This window comes from Mercenaria mercenaria, chromosome 3 (genome assembly GCF_021730395.1).
Source record: "Mercenaria mercenaria strain notata chromosome 3, MADL_Memer_1, whole genome shotgun sequence".
In the NCBI taxonomy this organism is placed as follows: Eukaryota; Metazoa; Mollusca; class Bivalvia; order Venerida; family Veneridae; genus Mercenaria; species Mercenaria mercenaria.
In genome coordinates, this window is record NC_069363.1 from 102,434,369 (window position 1) to 102,448,143 (window position 13,775).

Consider the following 13,775-nt stretch of genomic DNA (forward strand, 5'->3'; position numbering starts at 1 on the left):
ATCAGTTATGTTATTATTTTCATAAAGTCCGCGTGTACAATTTCGTACACTGCTGGTACGTCAACCGGATACTATGTAGTAGCATTACAAATAGAAGATTTCGCAAATGAGACATCTACAACACCACTGAGTAGTATACCACTACAGTTCTTAGTTTATATTTACTCTGGTACTGGGTGTGCAGATGGTTCTTGGTTTGTACCCCCAACGCCACAGTCAAACGCACTATTTGAGGTAGATGCTGGTGACACTGTAAATGTTACGGTCAAAGCCAAAGGACTCAGAACGTAATTTATGATTCATATTAGATTATTTTCCTCCCGAAAAAGTTAGGTAATGCCGGAGAAAGCTTTTTCTGCAGAAGGTCAATTTTAGAGAAGTAATATTCATTAATGAGATTTTTGCACGTTTTATATGGTTTCTTCTTCTTGTTTCATCTTTGAAACTAAGTCATTGCCAAGATGCTTCAACGTACCACTATTACTAATAAGTGCATAAAATGTACTTGTTTTGTATTCTCGATGTATATAAATTTACGAATTCGTAGCAACCTTACAACTTAGCTTAATACAATATTTACGAACGTTGAGTGGAGCTAAGTATAAATGATAATATTTGATTTTGTAGGATTTATCTACATTAAGAATTTTGTTGTCGTGTTTTACAGCTTACTTTGTACGTATTTTAGGAATATTATTTGAGTTAAGTACTAAAGAAACTACAGCTTCATACAAATCTTACTCAATGTTTATGAGAGTGTTTCTTAATAGATTCAGTAGAATAATTGCCATGTCGACAATAGATGTGATACGAACAACGGAAGTGACGTCACAAGACGCATCATTCTCGTATATTACAATGTCATTGACATACAAACCAGCTTCTACAGACGCTGACCAGGACCACATCCTTTGTTTCTATGCAAAAGACACGATTGGGTATTTAGAATCATCCAAAAGAGTATATGTATTGATGTGTGAAAGATTTCAAAATTTAATCATTAACAACACTGCATGTCTTCATAGCGTTAAAATTACAATTAATGAAAGTATGATCATTATCCGTGATAATTCAAAATCAGAAAAAGATTACATTTTAGTAACGAAACATCAGTGAAGAAAAATAAAGTAAACTAATGCAATAGTTGAATGAACATTCATCGTGTTAGTGCAAGAGACATTTTGCATTCAGATTTGTCAACAGGCTTCAATTTATTTGTTTATTCCAAACATTTTATAGGACTTGTGTTATTTTAGCTTTGTTCTAAATTCTTCTATAACCTAAGTTTTGTATTCTTTTATTAACATTATCTTTCATTCTCTTTCATTTATCAGAGTAACAGGTAACACAAGATGTATAACTATTCACGTTTCCGGTAATTATACATTCTTTTTAATTTAAGTACGATATAACTAAAATCCCTTAAAATTACTGTGCTATCAATATTATGTTTTGCATGCGATACGTCAAATCAATTGTATCTTAATGTCAATAATTAGTTTATGTTTCATTTTGAAGTTATCACTGAAGCTAGATTACATTTGATAAGATAAGTAGATTGCGGTAGGTAGTCTATTTTATATAGATGATAAACGTCTGATGAATTTAAGCCAGTCTGGTAATTTTTAGGATGCTTTGAAATTTGACATCTGCTTTAATATTGAAAATAAATATACACGTATCCGTTCAGGTAATAAATCGTAATCCGCTTATTTCATTTGAAAATTGATAGCTTGTTTAAATATTATCAAACAACAGATTCAAGTCCAAAAATGGCGACAATACCTGATAAATTGATGGATGATAGACGCACACAAGTTCAACTCTGCTCCAAAGGTCTCTTGTAGAGATATCAGTCTTGCATTATGATTCGGATAATGTTTAATGCTGAATTTTAAAAATACTGATACTGAATAAAAGTGTATCGTTATATGATTTCAGGCACTGACAATGACAACTGTGATCCATACCCATGTCAAAATGGGGCAACTTGTACAGATGGAATAAGTGATTTCAACTGTACTTGCACAGAAGGCTTTACAGGAGATGTATGTTCCTCAGGTAAACTTTGACAGAAAAAAGCAATAAGCAAAACATTTTATTATTGTCTAACACTAAATCTGTTAAATGACAATTACAATTCCGTAAACATGAACTGTAAAAGGTTGTTTTCTGTCGATTTCTGTAATACTCTAATATTATTTAGAGAAGTTAGTTATTTATCAAAGCGATGTCGAACGGTGGTTGTTTTTATTATTGCTACATTATTCGACGCAAATTTCTTGTTTGTCCGCGCCGTCTGAAAATACTTATTTACAACACACGTCATGCTCTAGTGAATAAAGGATACGAAATGATCTTATTTCATAAGGAATAAGATAAACTTACGATTATATTGTTTCCAGATATAGATGAATGTAATAACCACACGGACAACTGTGATGTGAATGCTGTATGTACGAATACTATAGGGAGCTTCACGTGTACCTGTTTTAAAGGGTACGGTGGTACTGAGTCAACATGCATAGGTAAAAGCTACAAAAATTGATAGTTTTCTGACAACGTTTTATTTAAGGAAAACAAGCATGCAGTTCCCTCTGAGCCAGTAAGGTTCCCGCCGAGAAAAAAATGTTGCTTTTTATTAGCGATGGTAATCAAACAAGTAGAAGGTTGTGTGAAAACAATCCCCGACGGGAAACTGAAAAAAATAGTGTCAACATTGTATAGAACAAATATCATCTGAAACTGCGTACTATGATAACTTTAAAGATCTAAAAAGGGGTTCATTTCAAAATTTTATTTGACATAATAGTCCTAACAATATGCGCATGTCGATTTCATGCTGACGATGTATAATAATCTCTAACTGAATCTGTAGGAGCTGAGTGCACATATACTTTTGTAGTTTTACAATTTTGTAATTATTGATAAGTCCAAAAATTGGTCCCGCGCAAATCCATTCAGGCTGATGATGTATATTTAATAATTTAAGTTTTATAAAATGTAGGAGGAGAATTCACAAGATCCGAGTAAATGCTTGACTTTCTTAACTAAAAATCCATTGGTGTAAATACATCAAGGCAGTTTATGACAAGTGTGAGGCAAACCGAACCTCAATTGTTCATATCCGCGCAATTTTCTTCTTTTGTTACGCTAATATTGCCGGTTCATTATGGCGGGAATCGAGTCGCAGGTTTCTTTCGTAAGTTTTACCGACATAATTTTAGTCATATAAAGACATTCCAGGCATTATTTCCGACATCAAGCCTCGTGTAACTTAGCTTTGTTATCATCTTCTACACCTAATCGAGGTTTCTTTGCAGCATCGGTTAGAAACGATTGATTGAAAGTCAGCGACCGTAATCATTGCTTTGAAAGTTTCTATTGCATATTGTGCATAAACTTATCGCCTTAAATGGTTTTATATGTTTCTGTATGTTCCATTGACGACTGCACAATTATACGTGTAATAGAATCAGCTGGAAGACATTTCTCTCTTTTTGTTTGAAGTATTATCTAATCTTTATTCTGAAATCCTTCTATACCGTTTCGTTATGATGAGCCTACATTACAGAGAAGGTATCATGGCGACTCAATTATGTTGCAATAAAATTAAAATTGAGATAGAAACGGTGTTTGTCACTGCTAAATGTATATGTTAAACGCATGAAAGCGATTTATCACATAGAATTAGATATAATTAAAATCTGAAGATAGACATTCAATCTGGACGGAAGCTAAGTTTCATAGCAATCGATTCTGAGATCATGAAAAAATAATAATAATAATACAGTAAAAAGGAGCTTGTATGTTGTTTGGAGAAAAAAAAAACATATTGCAAAAGAGGAAAAATAAGATAATAATAATGAATATAGAGGATTTTAACCAGTACGGTTGCAACTGAATATGCAATATTTTGATCAGATAATTTAAACTTATAATTTAGTTTATCATAATTTTGCTAGTTTTTTTTAAAGTCACATGCACAATAAATAATTTTAAACAGGAAAAACAATGAAACAATGAAAATGATCAAAGTTTGCGCTGTTTAATGTATTAATATATTTAAAGGTTTTCTCTATGGTAAGCATGCTTAATAAGTTTGGTGGTATAAGATATTTTGTTAGTCAAACAAGATCATATGACACCACTCCAGATTGTTTGAACCGCTATATCTGTGGAAAGGTGACCAGCTTTAATATCTTAATCACACACAGAATTTTCTTGTTATGTGAAGTATATATAAATCCAACGAAGTGATCAATAGCGGTAAAAAGAATATGAAGAAACAGGTTATAACAAAAATGGAAAATAAAAAAACTAGCTGTTTCCTGACAAAACGTCCTGTGGTTTTTATTTCATCAATTACACCCTTTCTTAAACAACATCAACAACAAATAATTTTCATCAGAAATTTGGGAAACATGTTTTTAATGTTTTACACAGCTGAAATCCAGTTATAAAACTTTAACGATACATTATAATTTGTTCTCTTAAAATAAGACCAAATTTGGAAAATTATGGCTAAATGTTTTATGTATTGCATTATCATAAAGGCCATGTTTTGTATCGTAAATAAGCCCACCTCGACGCGCAACAAAACGGCTCGTAACTTCATTCAAAAGTAACACTTCTAGACATTTGTGGCTCAGTATTCGAGTGCATGAACTAGATCGGTAGGTCAAAGGTTAGGATAACAATAAAGATAAATCTGCTCAGTGACTACATTCATAGATGTTTATAATCGTTCACCTTTATGTTCATATGTTCTTTTCCAAAGCATGATTTGATAACTATTATAAGTATGACTTCAGGGACTTCTAGGGGGCGTGGGCAGTGTTGCATTTTCCATTACTGCTCATGAACAGACTCAATCAAACCGAGTCTGCAATTTTCACTATGTGCATTGTTCTCGGTGCTTCCGAGGGATCTCCTTTTCAGATTATATGTTCAGACATGAAACATAGGTTGGGGGCGATAAGACAATGTGCAAAGCGTATGAAATTGGTCGGTAGTTCAAAGTTTGAATGTCACGAAATGATTCAAAATCTATCTTCAGTCCGCACGCACACGCAGGCACGCACACACCCACGCACAGCTCCATTTCGCATCCGATTTCCCCTTGCCCCTCGGTCAATATTAATGATAATATTTTCACTTCTAGCTCCTTACTGCTCCTTCACTCCCCAACCACTACCACCACATCATTTGTCAACATATTGTGGGTTTTAGTAATATGTTAGCTACAAACAAATCCGTACAAATATTCCCAAACAAATATGATTTGAAATATCTTTGTTTTGTTCATGTTGTCTATTCAGTTCATTATACCGTACATGTCCAAACCGCTCACATTCAAAAGTTGCTTTAGGACTCGTTTCTTTGTGGGGCTGCATTTTTAGAGAGTCGTTATTGCTTTGTTATACCTTGATGTTTCCATATTTGTATCTAATGTAATAATGATTTTAATCTGTTGACTATCTCAATTGTTCTAGCTTTGTGCGTCAAAAGTTTTGTTTGTTAAAACCTTATATACTTAAATTCAGCTAGCTTTACTGCAGCTTACAAATTATTCTTCCTATTAAGTTCACTTACTAGGATTTAGTAGTTGTTGACAAACTTCTTGACAGACATGAAATGAATTCAGAGTTATGAAGATTGTTTTCCTTTTCAGAAATAAATGAATGCGCTGATGGGAGTAACAACTGTGATGTGAATGCTAAATGTACAAATACTATTGGAAGCTTTACGTGTAATTGTATTGAGGGTTATAGCGGAAATGGTATCATATGCACAGGTAAAAAAGCACTTAAAATAATTGATATAACTAGTCAACAAATGTGTATAAACATGTTTTAAACAAACTGGCATTTGATAACCGTTCTATGCTTCATGTCAGTAAAATGACTGGACTACACGATCCGTACACATAGACGTTCTAAGTTTATAAGACTAAGAGCATTAAAAATCAAATAATGTTGATAATGTAGCTTTAAAATAGAGTGATTACCCTATTTATGAAACATTTTAGAAAACCATAATAACGTATTAATATAATTGTCTAAAAAATTGGACAGGATTTATTAGTCATTAGTATGTCATCATATAAAGAATGATACCGCAAACATAATTTGAAATGTCATGTACTTATCAAGCTGTACTAGTAAAAGTCTGAATGGAATTTTTGCATTGGTGAAGAAGCTAATATAAATGTTTAAGTATTGTACCATCTTATAAATCTTTTATAACTAGGAAGATGTACAACAAATTTCATATGAATTATTTTTGGATGGCTCTCTTTCAAAATTACTCAAGGAACTAAAAACCTCACAGAACCGTGGTAGCCATGGCAACCGAAAGGAAAATTTTTAAAATCTTCTGTTCAAAAAGCATAGGTCATAGGGTTTTGATATTTTGGTATGCAGTATTATCTAGGAGTTCTCTAAGAAAATCATTCAACTTATCCTCCTAGGATAAAATTTGGCCACATGGGGGTCACACAGTTATATAGAAACAAATACGGGGAAAAATGAAAGCAACAGGGCCTAGTTCTTCGATATTTGGTGTGTTCTATCATCTAGTAGTTCTCTACAAAGACTTTTCAAATTATTCTCGTAAGGAAAAAAATGACCCCGCCCTAGAAGCCACATGTATTATATATACATATATAGGGAAAACTTTTTAAAAATCTTCTTAATAAATTCAAAACCAAAGGGCCAAGGGCATTGATATTTTGTATGTAGCTTTGAGTAGTAGTATTTTAAAAGGATGTTTAAGCTATCCCTCTGAGGTTTAAACTGGTCCTGCCCTTGGGAAGGAAATGCTTTATATATACGTGAATAGTTAAAAACATTTAAAAAGGCTATTTATCTTAAACCACAAGGCCCAGGGCTTAGATATTTAGTGTGCGGCATAATGTGGTAATTTTTTACCAATATTATTTAAACTTTGACCCTGGAGTTCATATATGCCACGACCAGGGGATTCCTTGTTTTCATTCAATGCTTTCTCGTCTCACATCTCTATCTGTTCAGTCTATTAGAAAGCTAGACGAGGAAGCGGACCAGTATGTTATTAAAACAGATTCGTTTTACACTGTATCATATTTTATTCAAAGTTACACACAACACGTTCTCCGTCCACATAATACCATGAGAGACATTTTCTTTAAATTTATTTCATGAATAAAGGTATTGACTTCATCGATGTACCCGGTATATTTCGTGATAAACGTGTCATTGATTCTGTGCCTAAATATTTCAGAAACTCCGAAGTTTCTATTTTCTGTTATATATTCAATTACAACAAAAATTGTTTCCGACTTAGATGTTCAAACAAATACCCCTTCTTACTGCGAATGTAAAAACTTAAAATTTTACTAATTAGATGCCGGTCATGCCATCACTGGTAATTTTGATATTATTTAAGACAAACGCATTCGTAATTGATTCTTTAAAGTTAACATAGAATTTCTTCAACTATTGATTTTGATGCTTGTCGTGGTCAGATTGCTAAATCCATCGAAACTTTTTGTGTAAAATGGTGTCGTCGTGAGAATGCTTATCCCAATGCATTAACGTCTTGGAAACGAAATATTTTTAACATTGTTGATTCTCGAATAAAATTCTATCAAACAAATGAACACCTACTTTCACCAAATCCCAAGTATTACATTATATTCATGTTTCATAAAATGAACTAAATAGCAATAAAACTGATACATTGAGACCTTCTGTTGAAAATAATTTGGTCACTGATCACTTTACTGAAGTTTCTAATTTAAAAGTTCGTATAGACGATGAACAAATTAAACTACCAACCATGTACTGGATTCCTAAATTGCATAAACAACCACATAAAGCTCGCTTCATCGCTAATTCAAGCTCTTGTACAACTACAAATATTTCAAAACTATTAACATCATGTCTAACTGCTGTGGAAACCTAAGTGGAAAGATACTGCGATAAAGTATACGAAAACTCTGGTAAACACTTATTTTGGTCGATTAAAAATTCTGGCGAAATCATAGATAAGTTTAAAATTAATAAGTACAAGGTATCTACAATCAGTATATACGATTGTTCTACTTTGTATACCACTTTACCACATAACTTAATGATTGACAATCTAACTGCCCTAATTCAAAAGACTTTTGCCAGTTTTGATAAAGCTATTTTTACTAGCAATATTATTAAACATTATACAATGTGTGACGAAATTTGTAAAGCACTTTTCCTCTTTATTGAACAACATTTACATCAGATTTGGGAATGCAGATTTTAGACAAGTAGTTGGTATTCCAATGGGAACAAATTGTGCGTCCCTTCTCGCAGATTTGTTTTTATATTGTCATGAAAGAGACTTTATGTTGAGCCTTTCTCCAGATACGCAGGCAGATATTATAACTGCATTTGATAATACATCATGCTATCTGGATGGTATTCTTAATATGGATAATCCTTTTTTGGTCAAATGGTGGGTACTATATATCCTAGGGAGCTTCAGTTAATTAAAACTAACAATTCGGATAGTGATGCTTCATTTTTAGATTTACATCTCTCTATTTATGACTATATTATACATACCAAAATTTATGACAAGAGGGATGATTTTTAGTATTGTAAATTTTGCCCATTTGGATGGGGATGTACCTCATGCTACATCTTATGGGGTATATATTTCTAATTAATTCGGTTTGCCAGAGCGTGTAGTCATGTCAAGCATTTCAATGAACGTAATCAATATATTACAAGTAAACTTCTTCAGCAAGGCTACCGTTATTACAAATTGCGTAAATATTTTGCTAAATTTTACTATCGTAATTCTGATTTAGTTTTAAAATTAAATAGTAATTCAAAGACACTTCTGCGAGAAGGTATTTCTAAACCCGTTTTTATGGGGATGTGGTTTACAAACTTCGTAAGATCTTGGGTCATGGTAATTTTCCAAATGTATTTGGTAAAATTATATAACGTTTTATTTAAAAAAAAACAACAGAGGTTACGACCCAACTGTTTTGAGACATACCGCATGTTTAGTGTTCAACACGTTTACAGTAGGACACTACGCTTCCCTGTTTGATTGTGTCTGACGGAAGAGGGGGAGGACTGTATGATAAGCAGTTTTTAAATCCTACCAGGGCTGAACTGTTTTGATATCTGTCTTCTGGCCTGTTTCGTCGGACCTTTAAAGGTGTTACTCTTGTTGCTCTGTCTTCTGAAAAGGCATTGAGTACATACGTTTTTTGGTTCTAAAGGTTTACTTTTTATATATTTATACACGAGCATTTTTGTGTTTTACATGCCATGCATTTTTGTTTCCATTACGTATTTTTCGCCTGGAGGGGATTACTTTTATTTACACTGTCCCGTGTGTTTAGGCAACTTGCGTAATTTTTGATACAGGTTTTAATACTCACCTTGAATATTACTGACCAACTTTCTTGGTTTTAAAGGTGCAAAATAGAAATTGAACTCAGGTAAGCGATGAAGGTTTAATACAAGAGAGTCATGATGACCTTTGATTGCTCACCAGATTAATATAAGCTGCATGTTACAAAAGTAAAATTGATGCTTAATTAGTTAAAAAAGAATAGGTCAGTGCATTACATCCATGGTCACTTAAAGTCAGTATTTAGGTAAGTATGCTAATCTGTACATGGATTCCAAATTTCAAAGCCGTATCTTAGGAAAAATGAAAGTAGGTCAGTTGGTCATGTTCATGGTCACTGAAAGTCAGTTTTAAAATCGATGTGCAAAACTGTTCATGTCAACCAAATTTCAAGGCTGTATATTAAATATATCAAAAAAGTGTGTAAGTAGCTCAGGGTAACAGTTGGGTGACCCATAATCACTTGGGATTATTAGGTAATCATAACAAAAAAGTCCAGGATAAGTTCTGATAAGTTTAAAGTATTTATTCCTACATAACTCTTATAACAAGTAACCCAAGGTCAAGACCTCTTTTTACCCCAAGGGTATAATATAAACAATTTTATAAGGGATCAACTGGGAAATGATACCGGTATATACATAATATCAAAGGATTAGGCATTGAACTTTTAGAAAAGGAGATTTTTATATTTTTTTCCTATATAAGTCTGTGTAAAACTTGAGACCCCCATGGCGGGGTCTCTTTTCATTAGGGGCATAGTTCGAAAGAAACTGGTAGTACACCACAAGGCTATATAACATAACAAATGTCAAAATTTAATGCCTTGCAGCTACAGGAAAGAAGATTTTATATTTGTTTTCCTATATAAGCCTATGTTAAACTTGGGAGCACCTGGATGGGGCCTCATTTCAACTAAGAGGAACAGTTTGAATAATCTTGGTAGAGGACAACTAGGCAATACAACATATCAAATATCAAGAGCCTAGTCTTTGCAGTTTCAGACAAGAAAATTTTCCCCTATGTAAAAGTAGTGACCTCCAGCGCAGGGTCTCTTTTCACCCCAGGGTAATAATTTAACAAATCTTAGTTGAGAAACAAAAGACAATGCTACTTACCAAATAGCAAAAGCCTAGATCTTGTGTTTTCGGACAAGAAGATTTTTTCCTATACAAGTTCCTATTCGAAGTTATATAAGCACGTGACCCCTGGACGGTAGGCGGGGTCATATTTTGATTAAGGGGATAATTTGGTAGAAGACTACCAGGTGATGCTGCATACCAAATATCAATTCCTTAGGACCTGTGGCTATGAGATTTTCCCTAGAGTCCCTATATAAGTATATATACTAAAAGATAATAGGTAAGGGTAGATTTCTCGGAAGCACAGAGCACCAAAACCACAGCCCCAGGGCCACGCATTTACATAGTAGGCCCACAACAAAAAGAAGCTGTAATGGAAAAATATTTCAGACGGGTTGCTTCAAACATCCAACAAGTACTATTAGTTACACTGCTTGTTGGTGACAGGATACAAGATATACGCTGTCGAGGAAATCCACATCAGGCGATTCGAGACAGCGTATCCCGTATGCTGTCACAGACAAGCAGTGTAATGATTTTATCTTGCCGACTACCTTTTACATCCTCGCTGTACTGATTGACTGATTGACACAATTTTTTATAATGATAAAGCTACTTTCAGTTACAGTGCAGACAGGAATCCTGAAATCTTCTCTGGTTTTCATGCTTTGATTATAGTTGATTAACACCAGCCATAAAATGCAAAATGAACTGTATTTTGACAGAATCACAAAACAGAAGCTCATTTATACAGGTCATGAACTGGTTTTGAAAAACTTTTAATTTCCATCCTTTCGACCTCTCAGTCGCGGCCGTGCCATACGAGTTACTGTTCTTCTATATAATTTCCACTAACATCACAAACCAAAATTAGAAAGGAAAATAAGAGCGACAAGAAAACACTAAATTCTTTTATCTCGCTCATAATCTGACTTGTTTTAATCACCCTAGCGATGCGGCAGTCATTTTGTTTTTAATCAAAATTCATATCTGTAATTTACTAGCAGGATATGGAATATATCATGTCTCCACGTGACGTCTGTTGACCAATAGAAATGCAAGAATCTTGAAGGAGGCGAGTTAAATATTAATATAAGCTAAATATTGATATAGGGGAAGGAATTGGTAAGGGGCGAAATGGGGTCGGGGTGGAGGGAGGAATCCGAAGGGGAAAGTTGAACAAGGACGAATATACAAGGGAATGCCATGTTCTTTAAAAACAGTCGCACTACAACGTAAACCAAAATAGCGCAGACGCTCATGTACCAATGATAAACATACAACGACGATGTTAATATTCTGATTACACTAGGTATTTTGACTTTGCTCAAAACAATGTAAGTAATACAAACAACGATCAAGAATGATTTTTACTATCCCCTGTTTCTTGACAAAATATTTATGCTATCTATAATTTTATTTTAAACATCCCCTTCTATATAACGACAATAATGTAAACGAACGTTTCAGACTGAGAAAACATATCAAACTGAAAAAAAACAAAGACAAATATCAAACAGGGAATGCCACGCACCAAAAACGCAGCCTCCTCAAAACGAAACCCACAGCACGCAGACGCGTGCACCACACACACACACACACATGCACACACGCACACACACACAAAGCCAACACATCAGGACAAAACGAACAAACAAAGGAATACAGTGGGGCACCGCCTTGGAACGGTCAGTGGCAAAAGCACCACTGGGGAGCTTAAACCGGTTTATGGTGCGCACCCAACCTGTATAAATATAAAAAAAACCAACCTTAAGAACCAAAAACATATGTACTCAATGCCTTTTCAGAGAAGTCAAACATTATAAGTGCATCTATGAAAGCTCTGTTAATATGATTAACAATTTACCTACATATTTCATTATCAAATAGGCCACGTTTCAGCTCATAAAGCCATGATTTTCATATGTATTTCAAAGAATATATATTGTAATATTACAATACAATACAAAAATGTATTTTTACAAGGAATATGATGATCGAAATTTATGAATCTAGCGTACATGTGGTATCAAATTGATGTTTTCAGGTTTCAAATATATATTCATACAAATGTTGTTTTGATTTTCAAAAATTGTACGCTATTAGCTTATACTTCACACATTTGCAAACAAAGTTTTAGAAGATAAAAATATCATAATCTTAAAGCTGCACCTGCATGAACGAACTGAACCTTTTTAACTGCACGTGCAATAATGTCTTATTACTTCAGATTTGCAAATGAAGTTTGCATCTTCTTTACTGTACGTACTTTAATATATTATATCAGATTTATATAGCGCCCTTTTCATGATATTAAACACGTTAAATGGCGCTTTACATATATTTAATATCTCATTAATGTTCCAGACATAGACGAATGCCTTTCATCCCCATGTCAGAATAAAGCTAACTGTTCACATGGCATCAATAATTACACATGTACTTGTATGCAAGGATACACTGGTGTCAGCTGTGAAACTGGTATACATTATAATAAAAGAAATACGTGCAGTATAATATTTTTTACTTCTAAAGAATTAATATTCATTAAAGAATTAAGAAATAATTTATAGCAAAACAGTGCTTTATCACTATTTATACACAATGGGCGGTTATACGTCGGGCGTAATAATTTCACGAGGGCGCAGTAGTAAGTCTTTGTTTATACACGCCAGGACCGGAAACGGTAATACGCCTTGCGGCAGGTTCGGTTTGGGCAAAAATAAACTTTAACATTTCGTTAAAAACATGTTATTAAGTAAAATAATTCATAAATTTTGAAAGCGCTTTTTCTTGATGCGTACATGGCGCTAAATATCACGTTGACGTGACGTTAACATAATATCGTTGTAATGATTAAAGCATTGTTAGTCATATAAGAATTTCGATAAGGATAACGTTAAACCAGGATCATGATTGTTTTTTTTTTTGTCATTTTGTGTTCTGTAAATTACGAGATATGTTAATATGGTGATAAGAATGTTTCAAAAATATTAATGCTATGCATATCAGATATCTTTGAAGTTAGAAATAAACGAAAGAATCATTTTTATTATTTTCGTAATGTTTGTATCACTTTCCTATCTAGATAGGAAAATATACCTCAATTACAATTTTCAGATATAAACGAATGCGGTTCTAATCCATGTCAGAATGGTGCTAAATGTGAAGACAGAATCAGTGGCTATGTCTGTATTTGTGAGGTCGGATATGCTGGTATCAACTGCAAAACAGGTACACTTAACATTAATATTTATCTTAAAAAAATATACAAATATTAAACGATTACAAAAACTTCTTGCT

At 33.5% G+C, this 13,775-nt stretch overlaps 1 protein-coding gene across 1 annotated transcript in view; it reads left to right on the forward strand.

Moving 5' to 3' along the window:
- LOC123523804 (uncharacterized) overlaps positions 1-13,775 on the forward strand; it is a 29,608-nt gene that overhangs the window by 10,326 nt on the left and 5,507 nt on the right. Inside the window, exons 5-12 of the mRNA XM_053539533.1 lie at positions 28-287; positions 771-938; positions 1,335-1,375; positions 1,942-2,061; positions 2,406-2,528; positions 5,675-5,797; positions 12,840-12,953; positions 13,593-13,706. Coding sequence (XP_053395508.1) covers positions 28-287; positions 771-938; positions 1,335-1,375; positions 1,942-2,061; positions 2,406-2,528; positions 5,675-5,797; positions 12,840-12,953; positions 13,593-13,706 — 1,063 coding nt within the window. The remainder of the gene's footprint in view (positions 1-27; positions 288-770; positions 939-1,334; positions 1,376-1,941; positions 2,062-2,405; positions 2,529-5,674; positions 5,798-12,839; positions 12,954-13,592; positions 13,707-13,775) is intronic.